Raw genomic sequence first — 20,524 nt, 5'->3', positions numbered from 1 at the left:
CTGGAAGTGGCACTGTGACTCAGTGATAGAGCGCTAGCCTTAAGTTAAAGAGCTGAGACAGTGCCCAGGCCCAGAGTTCAGACCCCACAACCGACGCAAAAAAATAAAAATAAAAAAAAATATATATGTAGGTGATGTAGCTGGGCACCAGTGGCTCATGTCTGTAGTTCTAGCCAATCAGGAGGCTGAGATATGAGGATCCTGGTTGGTTGAAGCCAGTTCAGGCAAGAAAGTCTATACATTTCTTATCTCCAATAAACTACTCAGAAAAAGCCGGAACTGGTGCTATGGCTCAAATGGTAGAGTGTTATTCTTGAGCACAAAGAAGCCCAGAAATGGAGCCCAAGCCCTGAATTCAAGCCCCAGGACCAGCAATACATACATACATACATACACATACACATAAATTGTGATGTACAGTGGGGTTATAGTTTCATAATCAGATAAAGACGACATTTCTTTTTGGGAAATGTCACCCCTTCCTAGTTCCAACTTTTTGTGTACTTTGATGAACTAGAATTACTTTTTTGGGGTGTGGGGGAGTGAGGCAGTACTCTTCAGGATTTAAAAATCTCACTTGATTCATAGAGTTTGTAAGTTTTGTCCCATTTGGAGGCCTGCTTAGTCCCTCAGCTTGGGCATCCTCTCCCATTTAATAATTGCTTTTAAAGATGCCCTTTTCCTCACAATGGCCTCTTTGATATGTCAGTAAACCATGCAGCGCTGATTTTTCCAGAGGCTGTTCTTTTGGACCTGTGCCATGCATTTATCGCAGGCTTCCAATAAAGCACTTTTAAGTAGAAATGGGCTCCAAGTTTTCTATGGGCTGTAACTTTTAAACAATCCCTTTCATCCCCCTCCCTGCCCATGCCCTCATTCTGTCCTCATTTCCCTTTCTAAAACTGAGCAATCAAATGATAGATTTCCCTCTCCTCCCCACTAACAGGCCCCTGTGTATTGCAGCATTGACTGAGCCACTTACCCATGACCACACCGTGCCCCAGTGTGTCACTGTGCAGACCAATTTCAGTCCACTCTATTCTACAGTGAGGACACTAGAACCTAATACTCTTTGTACCTTCAATGGATGTTACTCCTCCCCCCCCCCTTTTTTTTTTTTGGTCAGTCATGGGGCTTGAACTCTGGGCCTGGACACTGTCCCTCGACTCTTCAGCTTAAGGCTAGCGCTTTCTCACTTGAGCCACAGCACCACTTCTGCTTTTCTGGTAAGAGTCTCTCGGACTTTCCTGCCTGGGCTTTGAACTGCAATTCTCAGATCTCAGCCTCCTGAGTAGCTAGATTACAGGTGGGAGACACCAGTATCCAGTGATGTTATCCTTTTCTGCACCACCTGCCACTTTAATGTTGTGGAGTGACTTAAGTATCATTTACAAGATAAAATCTGGGTTCTTACTTTTGTGTGTGTGCACCAGTATTTTGGGGGCTTGAACTCAGGGCCTTTTCACTCAAAGATGGTGCTCTACCACTTGAGCCTCATCTCCATTTCACTGAGGAATCGAACCCAGGGCCTCATGCTTGCAAGGCAAGCACTCTACCACTGAGCCACCTTCCCAGCCCCTCCATTTCATTTTTTGCTGGTCAGTTGGAGGTAGGAGTTCAAATTTTTCTGCTGAAGCTGGTTTTAAACCTGGACTGTCAGAACTCTTGACTCCTAATTTAAGATTACCAGTAATTTAAGATTGCCAGTACCAACAAATCCACATTCTGCATATCTGTGGATGTGCAGAGATGGCTTAAAAAATTAGCCAGACCCAGAGTTGATAAAAATGAGGAAGTTTAATAAACCTTTTTTTTTTTTTCTTTCCCCTCCCAGTCCTGGGGCTTGAATTCACAACATAAGCCATCCGAGAGCTTTCTTGCTTAAGGCTAGCACTCCACCACTTAAGCCTCAGCTCCACTTCATTTTGGTTAATTGGAGATAAATCTCACAGAATTTCTTGCCTGGGCTGGCTTCAAACCATGATTCTCAGAACTCAGCTTCCCGGGTAGCTAGGATTACAGGTATTACGGATGCCTTTGATTTGCTCCTTGTAGTTTTTCTAGTTAGCCTGAGGGGCTTAAGGGCAAAAATTTGAGCCTGTCTGAGCACTCATCAGATTTCTGGCCAGCTGTGGAATGACTGCAGGGGTATTACAACCTACCAGAGGGGCTCACAGGCTTGTCTTCATCCACATACTCTGGATTCCTTATTGTTTCACTAGTGCTTTCCCCCCTATTAGTATTGGGGCTTGAACTCAAGGCTTCAATGCTGATTAGACAGATGTTCTACCACTTGAGTCATATACCTAGACCCCAAGGTGACCTTGAAGAATGTATGTACTCTGAGCCAAGCCTGATAATGCAGGCCTGGAACTCTAGCATTTGGGAAGCTGAAGCAGAATGTTAAGTTCAAGGGCAGCCTATGCTACAGACTAAGGCTCTTGTCTCAAAAAACAAAACAAAAAAATACCCCAAAACAAGCCGGGCGCTGGTGGCTCACGCCTGTAATCCTAGCTACTCAGGAGGCTGAGATCTGAGGATCGCGGTTCAAAGCCAGCCCGGGCAGGAGAGACCGTGAGACTCCTATCTCCAATAAACCACCAGAAAACCGGAAGTGGCGCTGTAGCTCAAGTGGTAGAGCGCTCGCCTTGAGCTGAAGAGCTGAGGGACAGCGCCCAGGCCCAGAGTTCAAGCCCCACGACCGACCAAAAAAAAAAAAAAAATACCCCAAAACAAAACTCTTAACAAATTATGAGGGAAAAGACTCCTCCTTGAAAAAATGACATTTTAGGGCCAGAAAATTACCAAGGCTGGCCTTGGTGGAGAGCAGAAGGGCTGGAGCAAACATTTCAGTGTGGAACTCAGTAAGGTATGTGGACATGGGGTAAACCACTTGACATCATTCAAGCCAGCTGAAAATTTGAGTAATCTTTGGCAGGGCGGCCAAGGACGTGCTGAAACAAGCATCCCCAAACACTGCTTCTGACAAGCAAGCTTCTAGTTCTTGGTGGTTCAGGTTCCAGAGCTCACCTCCCAAGTTGATCGGTATATATGGAGTTACCATCAGCTGCCATCTAGTGGCCTAAATTACACTGCTACCAGGACTTGTGGCTCTAGAATACCACCTCTGTAGAATGTATTTTCTTTTGGCAGTCCTGGAGTTTAAACTCAAAGTCCTGCACTTGCCAGGCAAGTACTCTACCACTTAAGCCCTTTTTGCCTTAAGGTTTACAAACCAGGCCAGCCTGCATCTCGATCTTATGCCTCACCTGTAGTTGGGATCCCAGGTGTACACCACATTCTGCTGGTAGAGGGCCTCACAAGCATTTTTGGCATAACTGACTCTCCAGACGCCACTCTATTGAACAGCCAGGATTCCAAGTGTGAGCCACTGTGCCTGGCTTTTTGCTATAGGCTTGGCACATAGTACACCACAAATGCTTCTCAAACTTCCAGAACCTAAAAAACACTTGTTTTGTAGGATGAAAGCCCCTACCTTAGTGGGCCAGTCCTGGGTTAATCTTGATGAGCTCCCCACAATAGCACATACCTACACCATATTACCATACTGCTTGAGGCAAGGCAAAGTTGGTATCTCGCTAAGTCTTCATGGGTCTCTTAAGCTCTCACCAGCTATACTAGGGCTCCCTTCTGCTATTGTTTGCAGTATGAAAAGTTCTACTCCTCATTTCCCATCAAACCTCTATAGTACTCATACCAAGGAAACCTGGTCTCACTCAACTACTCTGCTTATAGACACAAGACCTTGAGAAAACCTTTTCCTTTTGAGGGATTAGAAAGTGTTAGAAAGGGGGCTGGGAAGGTGGCTCAGTGGTAGAGCGCTTGCCTTGCATGCCTGAGGCCCTTGGTTCAATTCCCCAGCACCACAAAAACAAAAAAGCCAGAAGTGGCACTATGGCTCAAGTGGTAGAGCACCAGCCTTGAGCTGAAGAGCTAAGGGACAGCACCCAGGCCGAGTTCAGGCCCCATGACCAGACCCCCAAAAAGAAAAATTCCATGCTTCTAGATGTCTGGGCAACTCCTTTCACATTTTTTCTTTGCCAGTCATGGTGCCTGGGCACTGTATCTCAGCTCTTCAGCTCAAGGCTAGTGCTCTACCACTTCAGCCACAGCACTTCCAGCTTTTTCTGCTTATGTGGTGCTGAGGAATCAAACCCAGGGCCTCATGCATGCAAGGCAAGCACTCTACCACTGAGCCACCCTCCCAGCCCCTCCTTTCACATTTTCATGCCTTTCAGTATTAGGGTTTGAACTCATGGCCCCATATACTCCAAACACTCACCACCAGACTACAATGCCAACTTGTATATATTATCCTCCGGTCTCATACAAACCTGAGCCTTAAAAAGTAAATTTGGTCTATACACCTCTAGTACTTCTCCTTGCCTGTGGCAAGATTTTCAAAGTATTTGTCTCCTTTCCCTCTGGCATTTTCCAGACATTAGGGAACAAACTTTCATTTCAGATCAATGAAAATTTCCTCACTATGGGCACTGTCTATGTGACTGGTTTATGGAAGGAGCCAGTATCCCAGCCACATCCACAGTGTCACTGAACCCAACTCTGCAGGGAGCTGTCAAAGAGAAGAGGGCACAAGACTAAATACAAGTTTTAATAGCAATGATGTCAATGGACAAGGACAATGCTCCAAACCAATCCAATCTTGCCCATTTACATTCAGACCTTCAAACCATTCTTTTTTTTTTTTTTGGTCTGTTGTGGGGCCTGAACTCTGGGCTTGGTGCTGGCTCTCAGCATTTCAGCTCAAGGCTAGCACTCTACCATGTGAGCCACTTCCGGCTTTTTCTGTTTATGTGGTGCTGAGGAATTGAACCCAAGGCCTCATGCATGCCAGGAAAGCACTCTACCACTGAGCCACCTTCCCAGCCCCCTTCAAACTATTCTTGTTCAGGCAATGAAATACAAGTAAAAGGGACACATTTTTTTCTGGCTACAAGTTTATTCAACACAAAACAATCTCCATCTTTACTGGGGTGGCTGACCACGTCCACGACCAAAGCCACCTCTCTGCAAGAGAAAGAACATCGGCGTTAGTTGCACACTCCATTTTTCCTTTCTCAGGGTCTTGCCAAGTTTCTGGTCTCATTACTCCCAGCAACACCCTAAAAGCAGGCAGCCAAAGTGCTGACACCTAGGCCTGTTTCCTCATTGGCAAAATGGGAATATGGCCACCCACCCAGTGTCCACACATACATATGTGTGGGAATGACTGGGAACTAGCCATGATGGTGTTTCTACTATGCAGACTTCCTTCACACAAGCAGATCTAAGTCATGTGCTGTAAGGACTGGCACTGCAGGTGATATACAGCGTATATGACCTACACTATCCAATCTCACAATGACCTCAACGTAATTATTACTTTTATTACATCACAGATGAGAAACTGAGGCAGGGTGAGTCCGCTTAAGACCATACCTCAAAGATAATCTGATTCCAGACCAACCTTGTTCTGAAGCCTATTCAATCTCTAGTTGAATTTCAGATTTTACTTTCTCAATCTGGGAGTTATGATGATCATAAATAATGAAACAGAAAATACAAACTTGCCATATGAAGCGATTCATTTGTAAGGCTCACTTCAGGAATGTATAAATTTATCAAAGTTTGCATACTACATCTCATGTACTGTATGACTATTTGGAATTTGAGGGAAAGGGAAGAACAGAACTTAACACCCTATATACCACAGGCTGATGCCAGTACCAGCAACAGCTTATGGAAAACACGCAGGGGGGATACTCACAAACTGGAATTCAGTTGCTGACCCAGCCCCAGCCTCGGCTTTCTTGTCAGCACCAGCTGAAAAAGACAAACACCAATTTAGAGCAAGTTTGTAGAGCAAGGGAGACAAGTCACACAATTCAGCTCTTGATGAGCTACCCCACAATGCACCAAGATCACCGATCACCACCCAGGACTAGGAAACATCTTCTGAGGCACTTGCTCCCTCCTCCCCTGTGACCACGCGCCCCCTTCCACACTAACACTCCAACTCTTCACAGCCCCAGGAAGCATATTCTAACTACATTGTACCCTCATTTTCCTTTCTTTTATTTTTTTTGGGTCCAGTGATGGGGCTTGAACTCTGGGCCTGAGCGCTGTCCCTCAGCTCCTCAGCTCAAGGCTAGCGCTCTACCACTTGAGCACAGTGCCACTTCCAGCTTTTTTCTTTTTGTTTATGTGGTGCTGAGGAATCGAACCCAGGGCCTCAGGCATGCAAGGCAAGTGCTTTACCACTGAGCCACCTTCCCAGCCCTGTACCCCCATTTTTCCATCACTGAGGCACTCATCTCAAACCAGCACCTAACTTGCAGAAAGAGCTCAGTATGGGAAGAACTAAGAGGCAAAGGCAATACAGGCTCACAGAAGCAAAATCAAAGCTGAAATCTCAGCACCTGAACTGAGGATCAAAAACAAGGCCAGCCTGAGCTTACATAGCAAGCAAGACCTTAGCTCAAAAAAGGCCCTATTCTATTAGCAGACCTAGTTCAAGTGGAGATGTGCACAAAATACCTGTGAGACTTCCAAGATGAAACAACACATTCATATGTATTGTTTTAAGTAACAGTAAAACTAACTTGCTAAGTATGGCTACTAGATTGTGCATGTATTTGTAGCTAACATGGAGTGGAGTTGTCCAGCCTGTTAACAAACATGGTTTCAATAAATACCATTAAAATTGGAATCTCTTTTCACACAACACCCACAAGTTTGTTCACCACTACCCTTGTGACCACATAAGCTGCAGCATGCCCTTCCCTTACTCATTTGTTCATTTCAGTTTAAACAGAAAATATGACCATGAGGGAGCGAAGTCAAAAGTACACCTCTTTTGTAACTTCCTTTTACTTCACAATCAACTGCTTTTGCTACAAAGCCAGACTGCCAACTGAGTTGAATCCTATTACTCTGCTCACTACCTTCCCCAGAATTAAGCCCAAGTCCTTACAGTAGCCTACACTTTTATCTCCCACAGCTGCCTAGACAGACGAGCCAGGCCTACTCCCCAAGGGCCTTTGCCTAGATTGTTCCATCCCTTGGAGCCGCTGGCTTGCTTTCACCCCTTTCGGTTGTTTGTGCAATATTTTTTCCACAAGACTGCTCTTGAAAATTCTCACCTGAAAATTTCAACATACAACACCCATTCTTCCTGTTACTAAATACTAGTTCAATGAGGCGGCCTTGGTCAACAGTGCAGATGACCTCTATCTAACTCATCACTCTTCCAGAACAAACCTGTGGTTCTCAGTCAAGGCAAGCACATCTACTCAAAACAAGATTTTCCACTATTTTTGCAGTAACAGCTGAGCAAGCCTTGTCCTCCAGCTCCACTGCAGGAGCAAAGATTCGCTAAGTTCTCAGTTTTATTCTAGTTACAGGTCTTCAGGGCTCAGAGGATTTCTTCATAATTCCCACACAGAAACACAGGGAATGTGGCTGTTCTGATCTGGAGATTGGAAACTAGGACCTTTTCTGATCACTTTGGCATCTTCAAGGACCGAAGAATACAGAGTTCCTATCCCAAACCCAACCCCAGATCCAGATGCATTACTCACGGGGCACAGCACTCCGTCTGTAGGTGTCTCTGTCAGCTTCACCTCTTGTGAGTCTTGCAGGCCGCTCACCCTCCAGACCTACATAAATTAAGTCACACTTGTGAACATAGGGCAACAAGGCAACTTTCCCTGTCAGTCATGGGTACTGCACACATGGGCACATGGGGTGGGTGTCATCTCTGAGTTTTTCTTTTTTTTTGGTCAGTCGTGGGCCTGAACTCGGCCTGGGCGCTGTCCCTCAGCTCTTCAGCTCAAGACTGGCGCTCTACCACTTGAGCCACAGCGCCACTTCCGGCTTTTTTCCTTATGTGGTGCTGGGGAATCGAACCCAGGGCCTCATGCATGCAAGGCAAGCGCTCTACCACTGAGCCACCTCCCCAGCCCCATCTCTGAGTTTCTCAAGGATAACATTCTACCACTTTGAGCCACAGTGTTATTTCTGGCTTTTTCCAAGTAGTTATTGGAGATAGAATTTCACACTTTCTATGGCCCTCCCATCTCAACTTCCTCAATAGCTAGGATTACATATGCATGAGCTATCAGCGTCCAGCCCACTTGAAACTTTCTTATAGCAAACAAAACTTGCTCTCATGGGCAACCACTTACACGTGATGAGCTAATAGGGATAGCAACTCCAGCAAAGGAATTTCTATTTTCCTGGATGGGGAGGGGGAGGATATGGGAAGGGATGGTAAGGGGAAACAAAGGAGGAGGCAACAATGCTTGATAAGAAATGCACTCATTACCTTGCCCATGTAATTGTAACCCCTCTGCACATATTTTCACAATAAAAAAATTTTTTATTTTCCTACAGAAACCTGTAATCAGTAATTTGGGCTAGTGAACTCAATTAAAATGCCACATACATACAGAAAGTGCTTGTGTTGTTTCTCAACATAAAGCATTTTCTACTTACTTGCCAAATATAGATACAGCTTTTTTGGTCGGTTGTGGGGCTCAAACTTGGCCTGGGCACTGTCCCTCAGCCCTTCAGCTCAAGGAGAGCGCTATACCACTTGAGCCACAGCACCACTTCTAGTTTTCTGGTGGTTAATTTGATTTAAAGAGCCTCATGGACTTTCTTGCCCAGGCTGGCTTTTAGTGAACTAACTACTCAGCCTCCTGAGTAGTTAGTATTACAGGCATGAGCCACTGGAACCTGGCACAGCTTTTTTTTTTTTTTTTAAATAGACATTTGAATAGTGGAAACTTAGTATGACCCACATTTTCTCTAAGTGAAAATTTTAGTACAAACAGGGAAAAAAGGCTTAACTATATAACCCGGAAGCACGAAGAACTCTAGTTCCTGTTGGGCTTCTGTATATAACTCACCAGTGGGATATTAAGGTAGTTTATTTATTTACTTAATTAGGAATCTCTTTTCTGCCTAGGCTGGCTTTAAACCCTGATCATAGCCAGGATTACAGATGAGAGCCACCAGCACTGGTAAGGCAGTTATTACTTCAATTTAACATGTCAATATATGTAGTCAATGCATCTTGACCACCCTTTACAATGAGATTTTTTTTTGTCAGTTGTGAAATTTGAACTCAGGGCCTAAGTGCTGTCACTGGGCATTTGAACCACAACTCCACTTCGGTTTTTGAGTTGTTAATTGAAGGTTTTTTTTTTTTTTTTTTTGGGGGGGGTCAGTTGTGGGGATTGAACTCTGGGCTTGAGTGCTGTCCCTGTACTTTCTTTTTTTGGGGGGTGGGGTCCAGTAGTGGGGCCTGAACTCTGGGCCTGGGCGCTGTCCCTCAGCTCTTCAGCTCAAGGCTAGTGCTCTACCACTTGAGCCACAGTGCCACTTCCGGCTTTTTCTTATGTGGTGCTGAGGAATCAAACCCAGGGCCTCAGGCATGCAAGGCAAGCGCTCTACCACTGAGCCACTTCCCAGCCCCTGTCCCTGCACTCTTTAGCTCAAAAGGAGCGCTCTACCACTTGAGCCACAGCACCGCTTGCTTACAGTTTTCTAGTGTTTTATTGGAGACAAGAGTTTCACAGACTTTCCTGCCCGGGCTGGCTTTGAGCTGTGATCCTCAGATCTCAGACTCCTCAGTAGCTAGGATTGCAGGCATGAGCCACCGGTGCCTGGCTTGGAGTTAAGCCTTATGGGGTCTTTTCTGCCCAGCTGGCTTTGAACTGCAATCCTCATACCACAGCCTCATAAGTACTTGGAGTACAGGTGAGCCACCAGTGCCTGGCTTTCAGTCATGGGACTGAAATCTTGGCCTGGGTGCTTGTTCCTGAGCTAATCTTTAGCTCAAGGAAAGCACTCTGTTACTTGAGTCACAGCGCCACTTCCAGTCTTCTGGTGGTTAATTGGAGATGAGTCTCACAGACTTTCCCGTCCTGGCTGGCTTTTGAACCATGATCTCAGCCTCTTGAGTAGCTAGGATTACAAGCATGAGCCACTGGCACCTGGCTTCCAATGACATTTTTTTTTTAAAGATAGAGATTTTTACCTTTTATGTACCTTCAGGACCAGAACAGTAGTTCACACCTATAATCCTAGCACTTGAGAACTAGAGGTAGGAGAATTTTGAGTTTGATGCCAGCCAGGGCTACAAGCAAGATAATGTTAAAAAAACACAAAAAACCATAAACGTAAGCATTGTAAGTATTTAGAGCTGGGAATGTGGCTTAGCAGAAGAGTGCTTGCCTAACAATGCATGAAGCCTTGGGTTTGAATCCTCAGTACCATATAAACAGAAAAGGCTGGAAGTGATGCTGTGAGTGCTAGCCTTGAGCAAAAGCAGCTCAGGGACAGCGCTCAAGTCCTGAGTTCAAGCCCTGGATTGGCAACCCAGGAACCCCCCCCCCCCAAAAAAAAAGGTATTAATTTCATCTGGTAAATTGCCTTGAAACTTTTTTGGGGGGGGGGGGGGGGTCCGGTCGTGGGGCCTGAACTCTGGGCCTGGGTGCTGTCCCTCAGCTCTTCAGCTCAAGGCTAGCGCTCTACCACTTGAGCCATAGCACCACTTCCGGCTTTTTTCTTTTCTTTTTTGCTTATGTGGTGCTGAGGAATCGAACCCAGGGCCTCAGGCATGCAAGGCAAGCGCTCTACCACTGAGCCACCTTCCCAGCCCCTGCCCTGAAACTTATTTGCCATTAAAGTATAAGCAATCTTTAAAGTAGATAAAATACAATTGGACCTGTAGTACCAAAAATAAATTCCAGGCCCGTGTAAGCCAACTGAATCACAAAGTGTGGGTAGGGATGATCTTATTCACCAATCATCATATTTAAGATTCTTCATCTTGTCACCTCAGCCCACAACCTTGGCAGCTCTAATGAAGTTCATGTGACAAAATGCAACTACAAGCCAATAATGACCTCAGCAGTCAAAGAAAATTCCCACACACAGTATACATCCTCAGTGATTCCATACACATCTGCATTCTCCTGCCTACTTTTTCGCAATTCCTGCTCCCCTAGCCATCAAAGTAAACAATTCTTCACTTCCTTCACTTGTAAAAACATTCTTGCTATGACATTCTTTCGTGGGGACAAGCACCATCTCACTCTGCTGGAAAATATTCAGCACTCTGTCCCAGGTACAGACCAAAACTGTATTCATGTGGGGCTGGGAAGGTGGCTCAGTAGCAGAGTGCTTGCTTCGCATGCATTGAGGTCCAGGGTTCAATTCCTCAGCACCACACAAGCAGAAAAAAATAGAAGTGGGGCTGTGGCTCAAGTGGTAAAGCACTAACCTTGAGCCGAAGAGCTGAGGGACAGTGCCCAGACCCAGAGTTCAGGCCCCACGACCGACAAAAACAACCAAAAAACTGTATTCATGCTTTCTTATGAACGGCCTGAAGATGTGGATCCAGTTAAAGATTCCAGGACTTGACCAAAGGTCCTGTAAGCCACAGTCCCTCTAAAGATGACACTGATGATATGTTCTAAGAATAGTGTCTCATTGCCTTCTAAAATGCATTCTTTTCACCCCTCAAAGAGGGACTTCAGAGCAGATCCTCAGAGATATCACCATACCTTTTGGCCGAGGCCTTCCAGTCTCAGGTCGGCTGCGGCGCAAGGTAGCAGGCACAATCTCAGGGGGCAGGTGGAGGTAATCACGGAGATACTGGATACCCTCGTTGGTCAGGTACCAATAAAAATGCCTCCAGGCAAACTGTTCCTTCACGTAGCCCCGAGACTTGAGAGACTGTTGGGCAAAAAGTTACTGTTAAGACATGACTAAAGCTGTACCTCAGGGCTCACATCTGTAATTCCATCAGTAGGCTGAAAAAGGAAAATGAGTTTGAAGAGGGCTGGACTAAATATCTAGGCCCCATCCCAAAACATAATAATCCTGGATACTTGGAAGATTCTGAGATTGGGAAGACCATGTTCCAGGCCAGTTGGGACAGAAAACCCCATGTGACTTCAGAGGGAAGCTGGGAGCAGTGGTACATGCCTGTGATCCCAACAGGAAGCTCAAAGTAGGTAGATCTTAGTCCAGGACCAGGAATGAAACCTATCCTTAAAAAGCCAGTAGAGCTTTTGCTGTGGCTAAAGTGGTATAGCCTGGAGCAACAAAGCTAGGGACAGTGCCAAGGCTCCTTGAGTTCAAGCCACAATTATCAGTGCACTGAAACCAACCAGTACAAAACAAGAGCTGGAGGTGTGGCTCAGCAGAATTCCATCCTGATAAGGGCCACTCCCCAAGTTCAAACCCCAATAGCTGAAATCCTTTCAGTACTGCCGAAGACAACAGCTCTACAGAGAGCAGCAAACATGCTTAAGCCTGTCTAACCTCACTGGAATTTGCCTTCAACACTGGTTGGAAAGCCCTCCATCTCTACCCCATACCTGCATGGCCTTCATGACATGAAGGTTGGGCACATTCTTGTCTGCCAGTTCTGGGTGCTTGGGCATGTGGACATCCTTCTTGGCCACCATAACCCCCTCCTTAAAAAGGAGTTCATAAATGGCAATCCGGTTTTTCTTGGGCATCAACATCTACAAGAAATAAGTTATAAAAAGCATCTCTAAGCAGTGTGGCTAAGGCCCAATAACCAAAGTCCACCACCCTAAGGTGACCACACACCATTCATGCCACACTGCTTTTACAGAAAAGCATTATCAATTATCACACTGCTTTACAGAAAGACATTATCAATTACACTCCTGCCAGCAACTAGTAAGGGTCCTAAGACACACTGTAGTAGACACACAAAAGGGAAGGCTACAAACTCCTAACCAACTCATCAGGGATGAGTTTCTTCCCCTACCCCCTCACAATTGGTCGAAAAATGGCGCCAGAACGTTAAGACAACACGGGGATGGGGGTGTAAATCTGCTTTACCTGCAATGCTCTCACAACAGTGGTATTCAGGGTCTCAGATGGGCACCGACCCTGTAGACTCCCAGTATATGGGGACCATCAAGAGACTATCTACAGAGCAATCTCGAGGTTGTTCTCGTACAAGAGGAGGACCAAACAAGAGCCTTCGCTTCCAGACATGCTCGGTACCCAAGCCGAAGGGTTGTCTTTCGTGCCCTCGCCCCCTAAAACTACCCCCAAAACTAAGGACGTAGGAGGGTGCAGTCTGGAGGGAAAGGAAAAGCGTGCCAGAGGGACGATGACTCCCTCACCTCGCCTGGCCAGCCCCCAACACACCAGAGCTTCAATTCCCCGTGGGGCTCTCCGCCATCCGGAAAGCCAATCGTCGCTTACAAGCACCCCACTCCCTTGAACTGCGTCCCCAGCCACACTCGCTGCTTAAAAATGGGAGTGCGGAAAGGCAGTGGGAAGACCCCCGCCCCGATCCCAAGGAGGTGCGGTCCCTGTGGCGGCAGGACGGCCCGGATGGGGACCGATGGAACCCGAACTTCAGAAGAACTCACCACGGCGGCTTCAGGGTCCGAGGCCGAGGCTGGAAAGGAAGGGGCATGCGCGACGCGGCGCCTCTTCCGGACTACGTGGCCCCGCCTCTAGCCAGGACCCGCGCCCTGGTTGTGGTGGCCTTGGCGGTGCCTGAGGAACGGGTGGCTCAGTTACAACTCGGAGCGCACGCTCGAGGAAACGCCACCGAGAGCTTCTGCGCTTGCGCGCTTTGTCCGGGACTGGTCGCCACATTTAGTCTTTGCTTGATTTGAGACTCCAGTCCCTTTTTTGTCTCCGCCCGTAGTTTAACTTAGACAAATGATATCCTGCCCCTTTGAGACGGTAAAGAGGAAAATGCAGCCGGCGTCGGACTCCTAGCTACTGAGGCTGAGATCAGAGGACTGCGGTTCGAAGCCAGCTTGAGCAGAAACGTCTCCCTGAGACGCCAGTGACCACTCAAGACCCGGAAGTGGCGCTGTGGCTCAAAGCGAGCACAGAGAGGCTCAGCGACAGCGCCCAGGCCCCGAGTTCAAGCCCCACGACCGGAAAAATAAAAGCCTGGTGCCGTGGTCCGCGCCTGGGATCCTAGCTCCTCGGGAGGCTGAGAGTTCAAAGCCACCCGGGGCAAGGAAAGGCCGTGAGACTCTCATCTCCAATCAACGACCCAAAACCCGGAAGCGGCGCTGTGGCTCAAAGCCAGCACAAAGAGGCTCAGGGACAGCGCTCAGGCCCAGAGTTCAAGACCCATGACCGACAAAACAAAACAAAAACAGCCTAGCACGAATACAAAAAAAAACAAAATCCTGTTAACCAAAGATACTCACTTACTAACCTTTTGGTTTTTATTCTAAACTTGTATCCACCCACACACGAGTTGTTAACAAAAATAGGATGTATTTTGTGTGTGTGAAGTATATTTTAGAGCTTTTTTTTCTCATCAATATATCATGAATCTGGTGGGGTTTTTTTGTTTTTTGTCGGTTGTGGGGCTTGAACTCTGGGCCTGGAGGTAAGAGTCTCACAGACTTGCCTGCCTGGACTGGCTTTGAACGATGATCCTCAGATCTCAGCCTCCTGAGTAGGATTACAGGCATGAGCCACAAGCACCCAGCTTGAATTTTCATCTTAATAATTATGGAGTAATCCACTAATGAATGAATGCCTTGCTTTGTTCTGTTGTTTTGTGCTGATACTTGGGCTTTAACTCAGGGCCTTTCACTCTCTTGGCATTTTCAAGAGGGGCTGGTGCTCTATCACTTGAGCCAGAGGTCACTTCTAGGTTCTTCCTAGTTAATTGGAGATACATTGCAAGGATTTTCCTGCTCTTCAAGTGTTTCTGTGGTTTCATTGTTTAAAAATGAGTATTCTGGCCACACCTCCCTCCTTCCTACAGCAGCCTCAAGAAGGTAGTTAGAGTTTATTCAAAGTACAATGAAACCAGCATGGAAGCTTACTTGGAAGGCAGAGATGGGGGGACTGAACTTTGAGACCAGTCTAAGCAAAGAGTTGGTAAGACTTCATCTCAGCCAATGTCTGCTGCATGCCTATTTTCCCAGCTATAGGGGAAACACAATGGTTAGGTACAGTGACATGTACCTGTCACCTCCACTAACATGGGGAAACCCAAGAGGGAGATCTCAGCCCAGGCTGGACACTACCTTAAAAATAACCAAGGCACAAAGGGACTAGAGGAGTGGCTCAAGTGGTAGAGCCCCTGCCTAGCAAATGCAAGGCCCATGGAAGTGGCGCTGTGGCTCAAGTGGTAGACCGCTCGCCTTGAGCTGAAGAGCACAGGGACAGTGCCCAGGCCCAGAGTTCAAGCCCCATGACTGACCAAAAAAAAAAAAAAAAAGGACATGCAAATGCAAGGCCCTGATTTCACTCCCTCATACTGCAAAAAAAAAAAAAAGAAAGAAAGAGGAAGGAAGAGAAGCAATGAAAAGCCACCTAAGGGTTTCCAGCACTAACTAGTACAGTATTAAATGCATGATTTAGACATTGCGGGGGGGGGGGGGGGGGGGGGGGGGGTAGTGGGGGTGGGGTTTCCTCCCCAAGTTGAAAATGAGTAGACATGGTTGGTTAAGGTTTCCAGATCTCTTTGCTTTTGAAATTTCTTTTAATAAAATTTGTCAGCCAGGTGTTAGTGGCTTATACCAGTAATCCTAGCTACTTAGGAGGTTGAGAGCTGAGGATCATAGTTGGAAGCCAGCCTGGACAGAGAAGTCTGTGAGACCTCTAATCTCTAATTAACCACCCACTAAGCTGGAAATGGAGCTGTGGCTCAAGTGATAGAGGGCTAGACTTGAGCAAAAAGGCTTACAGACAGCGCCTAGGCCCTGAGTTCAAGACACAGGATGGGCGCGCGCACGCGCGCGCACACACACACACACACACACAATAAATTGCCACAGGCAGAATGAAGGAAGGCCTGGGGGAGGGGGTCACAACTGACCCCATGATGGTGTGGCTTCTTGCTGGGGTTTTGGGGACTGCGGGTACAGTGGTGCTCTAGCTATGACAAACCAGACCTTCATTCCTCAATGACACCCCCGGGCCTCACCTCTCCCCGCACCTCCCTTCACACATCTAGAATAGCCCAGCAGCTCTTCCCACTCACTCCAGGCCTCCACAGAGGAGCCATCTGTGCTGCGAGGCCCACGTGGCTTGTGGTAGGTAGGTAATGACTGCTTTGCTCCCAACATGTGTGTGCAAGTGCAAGAGCACAGGGACAGGGTTGGGAATGTGGCTTACTGGTAGAGTGCTTGCCTGGCACGCTTGAAGCCCTGGATTTGATTCCTTCGTACCACATAAACAAAAAAAGCGGGAAGTGGTGCTGTGGCTCAGTGTAGAGAGCTAGCTAGTCTGGAGCAAAAGCAGCTCAGGGACAGTACCCAGGCCCAGAGGTCAAGCCCCAGGACTGGAGGGGGAAAAAAAGCACAGAGAACTGCACATCAGCCTTTAGGGGAGCACCTTTGATTTCACCTTCCTGCCTGTCTTTTTTTTTTACTCAGGGCCTTGCATTCTCTCTTGGGTTTTTCACTCAGGGATGGCGCTCTGCCACTTGAGTCACAGCTCAACCTCCAGCTTTTTACTGGTTAATTGGAGATAAAAGTCTTACAGAAGGTTGGGAAGGTGGCTCAGTGGTAGAATGCTTGCCTCACATGCATGAGGCCCTGGGTTCAATTCCTCAGCACCACATAAATGGAAAACACCAGAAGTGGCACTGAGGCTCAAGTGGTAGAGCGCTCGCCTTGAGCTGAAGAGCTGAGGGACAGCGCCCAGACCCAGAGTTCAAGCCCCATGACCAGCCAAAAAAAAAAGTCTTACAGACTTTTTCTGCCCAGGCCTCATAGCATGATCTCGGATCTCAGCTTTCTGAGCAGCTAGGGTTTACAAGCATGAGCTGCCAGCACCTAGCACCTATTATTATTATTTTTTTTTTTTTTTGTCCATCTTAGAGCTTGATCTCAGAGCCTGGGTCCTGTCCCTGAGCTTCTTTGCTTAAGGCTAGTGCTCTACCACTTTGAGCCACAGTGCTACTTCCAGTCTTTTTGTGGCTAATAGATGGGAGTCTCATGGGCTTTCCTGCCCAGGCTGACTTTGAATTATGATCCTCAGATTTCAGCCCCCTGAGTAGCTAGAATTACAGATGTGAGCCACCAGCGACTGGTCACGTTATCTTTTTTTTTAAACGATAACCAACGTTGATTTATTTGCGTTTATTTTATGCTAAATTTATTCCCGTGCCATAAGTTTTTGTTTCTTCTGGGATACCTTTTTCTTCTGTGCAACCTCTTCCTCTGGTTTAGGAACAATTTGCTTCTTCTCAGTAAGGATCATCTCAATGTGGCAGGGGGAGCTCTTGGATGGGTTAATCCTACCATTGGCTCTGTAAATTCGGCAGCGCATCTTAGGTGCTTTGTTCACCTGGATGTGTTCAATGACCAAGGAATCTACATCTAAACCCTTCAGTTCTGCATTACTCTCTGCATTCTAAAGCATGTGCAGCAGAAATTCAGCACTCTTTTTGGGCCACTGACCCTGTGCCCAGCCCCACTGTTTGGCCTGGGCACACCTGCCAACTCCACCATTGAAACGCCGGAATGGCACACATTGCTTCTTTAACGTGACATCTTTCAGATATGTGGTCGCTTTTCCGATATGCACACCCTTGATGGCCTGGGCTGTTTCTCTGGTGTTCTTAAAGTGTACATGAAGATTGGAACCTCTTGACTTTCATGAATTTGTGGGGTTTTCTGGGTCTAGAGAGTAGCGAACCATTTTCACAGGTCACCTCTGGCTGCTTACAGGAAGGGCACCTGTTATCTTTTATTTTATTTTATTTTTTGGGGGGTCTGGTTGTGGGGCCTGAACTCTGGGCCTGGGTGCTGTCCCTCAGCTCTTCAGCTCAAGGCTAGCGCTCTACCACTTGAGCCATAGCGCCACTTCCAGTTTTCTGAATGGTTTATTGGAGATAAGAGTCTCATGGACTTTCCTGCCAAGGCTAGCTTTGAACCATGATCCTCAGCCTCCTGAGCAGCTAGGATTACAGGTGTGAGCCACCATCGCCAGGTTTCCAGTAATGTTTTATGAGCCCATCTGATAGAAGGAAGAAAGGGAAGGGTAGAGCTGAGGCAATCAATCAGTAACTGACATAGTCACTTCTCTCGGGCCCTTGTCTGACCTTCAATTCCGTTGTTCTTATTCTGCTTCCTCCCTCCCTACCAGGTATTAAGGAGCAAACTCAGGACCCTATGCTTGTGGGCAGGTACTTGAACCACACTCCTAGTCCTTTTGCTTTCCATTGTATTTTTCAGATAGGGACTCATGCTTTTGCCTAAGCTGGCCTGAAACGTTGATCCTCCTATCTCCACCTCTTGAGCAGCTAGAATTATAGGCATGCACTACCACATCTACTCTACTACTGTTTTTTTCCCATGCTTGGCAGTATCCCCAACAAGGATGCTGATCCCACAGAGCCGGGAGGCTTACAAAGTCGGTTCCAAGAGCACAGCAGCACAGACGCTTGTCCTGGCCCTCCCGTCACTTGCTGCTGCTGCTGCTCCTCCTCCTCTTCCTTCCTCCCTTTCTTCCCTCCCTCCTCCCACCCTCCTCCCTTTCTCCCTCTCTCTCCCTCGCTCCTTCCCTCCCTCTCTCTCTCTCTCTGTTTCTTTCTTTCCTTTCTCTCTTTCTCTCTCTCTTTCTCTCTTTCTTTTTCTTTCTTTTTGTTGGTGATGGATCTTGAACTCAAGCCTGAGCACCGTCCCTGAGCCTCTTTGTGCTCAAGTCACAGTGCCACTTTTTTTTTTTTTTTGTCAGTCATGGGGCTTGAACTCTGGGCCTGGGTGCTGTCTCTGCGCTCTTCAGCTCAAGGAGAGCGCTCTACCACTTGAGCTACAGCGCCACTTCTGGTTTTCTAATGGTTTATTGGAGCTAAGAGTCTCACGGGGTCTTTTTTTTTTTTTTTTGGGTCCGGTCATGGGGCCTGAACTCTGGGCCTGGGCGCTGTCCCTCAGCTCTTCAGCTCAAGGCTAACGCTCTACCACTTGAGCCACAGCGCCACTTCCGGCTTTTTTCTTTTTGCTTATGTGGTGCTAAGGAATCAAACCCAGGGCCTTAAGCATGCAAGGCAAGCACTCTACCACTGAGCCACCTTCCCAGCCCTTACGGGGTCTTTTCTGTCCCCGCTGGCTTCAAAGCATGATCTTCCGATCTCAGTCTCCTGAGTAGCTAGGATTACAGGTATGAGCCGCCGGCGTCTGGCCACACACTTGATATTCTTAAACTTGTTGCTTTCCTGAGAATACCTGCTACCTGTCTTTGAGTTCTCTTTTCCTGCCCACCTTGGAGTTTCCCCTCAAGGTTTCTGTCTTCCAACACAGGAACAGATCATTCAGTAATTTGTGCTTCCTCAGAGCCTGGCTTTCCCATGCAGCACCCTCAAGTAGCAGCTGCTAGGTCTTTAAAGCTCTCCTTGTCACCTAAGTGAGGCTAGGAGGTGCGTGTCACTCTGCCTTCTGTTGGTCAAATCAAGTCACAACACTGGCCCAGATTCCAGGGTACTGAGATGGACCCCACCCGCAATGGGAAGAGCCCCAAATGAAGCAGAATGGGGATGGATGCTGCTATCTTCAGAGATTTTAGCTTGCCCAGCCTCCAAACTGCCACTCAGGAAACTGGCCCAGGAGTGACTGAAGCCTACTCAGCCTCACCCAGGCATGCATCCGCCACCTCGGGCTCAGCTTGTGGAAATGAATTAGCTCTCCCCTTCCCTCCCATCCCATCACTCACTGGGCCCTCCCAGGGCGGGCAGGGCATATGGCCCTGCCAGTGGGTAAGTCAAGCCAAGAGTTCTGCCAGGGAGGCCCAGATGGAGCAGAAGGAAAGCACAAATCAACCCTTGTGGCCAGCACCATAAATAACGCTTCTGGGTGTGCACAGCTCTACAGGCCCTGTCTCTCCTGTCTCTGCCCTAAAAGCTCCCATCTCAGCCCATCCGGCTGACATAACCACTCCTGTGGCATGCAGGGTGAGGGCAGTGGAAGGGAAAGATAATTTGACATGGCAGGGTCATTCTGAAAGTCATTCTTTACTTCCACCTTGCTGCTCCTCCCTGCATGGACCTGACTGAGCCTCCAGGCTGTGGCTGGGGGGGTGGGGGGGCAGGGAAAGGGAGGATGAGCCACCACCTGCAGCCTTGACATTCTAATGGGGCAAAGGGCAGGGCATTTTTCTCGCTGATGCCTCAGCTTTTTTTCTGGGGTTGCTGGCAATGGTGGCCAGGAGGATGCCATATGGCGACTCTGCTACCCCAGCCAGAGAACTGGCTTTTTTTTTTTTCTTTTGCAAATAGGTGAGCAAGCCTTGGGCATGTGTCAGTTGTGTTCTGCACCTTGCTTTCTCCTTTCAAGGTGAAGATTTACCTTAATGCTTCAGGTCAAATCCCACACGAGTCCTTTTTATCTATAAGAAGCAGAACCAGCATTCTGTCTGCCAACGCTCTCAATGTCTGTGCTGTCAGGCTCACTGTGGGCCCCAGGGGATCAGAGGATGGGAAAGAAGCAGAGTGAGTGAGGAAGCCCTCTGAGAC

The 20,524-nt window shown here is 47.6% G+C and overlaps 1 protein-coding gene, 1 non-coding gene and 1 pseudogene across 2 annotated transcripts; all 3 read right to left on the bottom strand.

Moving 5' to 3' along the window:
• Positions 1-4,961: 4,961 nt before the first annotated feature.
• On the bottom strand, positions 4,962-13,534 carry Rps10 (ribosomal protein S10). Its single transcript, XM_042683767.1, has 6 exons — positions 13,455-13,534; positions 12,417-12,566; positions 11,598-11,769; positions 7,602-7,679; positions 5,789-5,844; positions 4,962-5,049 (listed from the first exon to the last, which is right to left on the bottom strand). The coding sequence occupies exons 2-6, from the start codon at positions 12,564-12,566 to the stop codon at positions 5,008-5,010; spliced, it is 498 nt and encodes a 165-aa protein (XP_042539701.1). The 5' UTR covers positions 13,455-13,534; the 3' UTR covers positions 4,962-5,007.
• Trnaa-ugc lies at positions 7,911-7,979 on the bottom strand. Its single transcript has one exon. It is a non-coding gene; the product is annotated as a tRNA-Ala (tRNA).
• A 3,604-nt stretch (positions 13,535-17,138) lies between the features above and the next one.
• Positions 17,139-17,732, bottom strand: LOC122111064 (annotated as a pseudogene).
• Positions 17,733-20,524: the final 2,792 nt, after the last annotated feature.

Source organism: Dipodomys spectabilis, unplaced genomic scaffold (assembly GCF_019054845.1).
Source record: "Dipodomys spectabilis isolate Male_0828 unplaced genomic scaffold, ASM1905484v1 ptg000085l, whole genome shotgun sequence".
In the NCBI taxonomy this organism is placed as follows: domain Eukaryota; kingdom Metazoa; phylum Chordata; class Mammalia; order Rodentia; family Heteromyidae; genus Dipodomys; species Dipodomys spectabilis.
The sequence above is the reverse complement of the archived record's forward strand: the minus strand, read 5'-3'. Positions and strand labels throughout refer to the sequence as shown.

Bases quoted from the DNA above. Each gene is read 5' to 3' on its own strand.
- Rps10 (XM_042683767.1), bottom strand. From the start codon at position 12,566: ATGTTGATGCCCAAGAAAAACCGGATTGCCATTTATGAACTCCTTTTT. The intron at 11,770-12,416 runs GTATGGGGTAGA...TTTGCCCAACAG, and splicing joins ATGTCATGAAGGCCATGCAG to TCTCTCAAGTCTCGGGGCTA. The intron at 5,845-7,601 runs GTGAGTAATGCA...TGTCTTTTTCAG, and splicing joins CAGACGGAGTGCTGTGCCCC to CTGGTGCTGACAAGAAAGCC.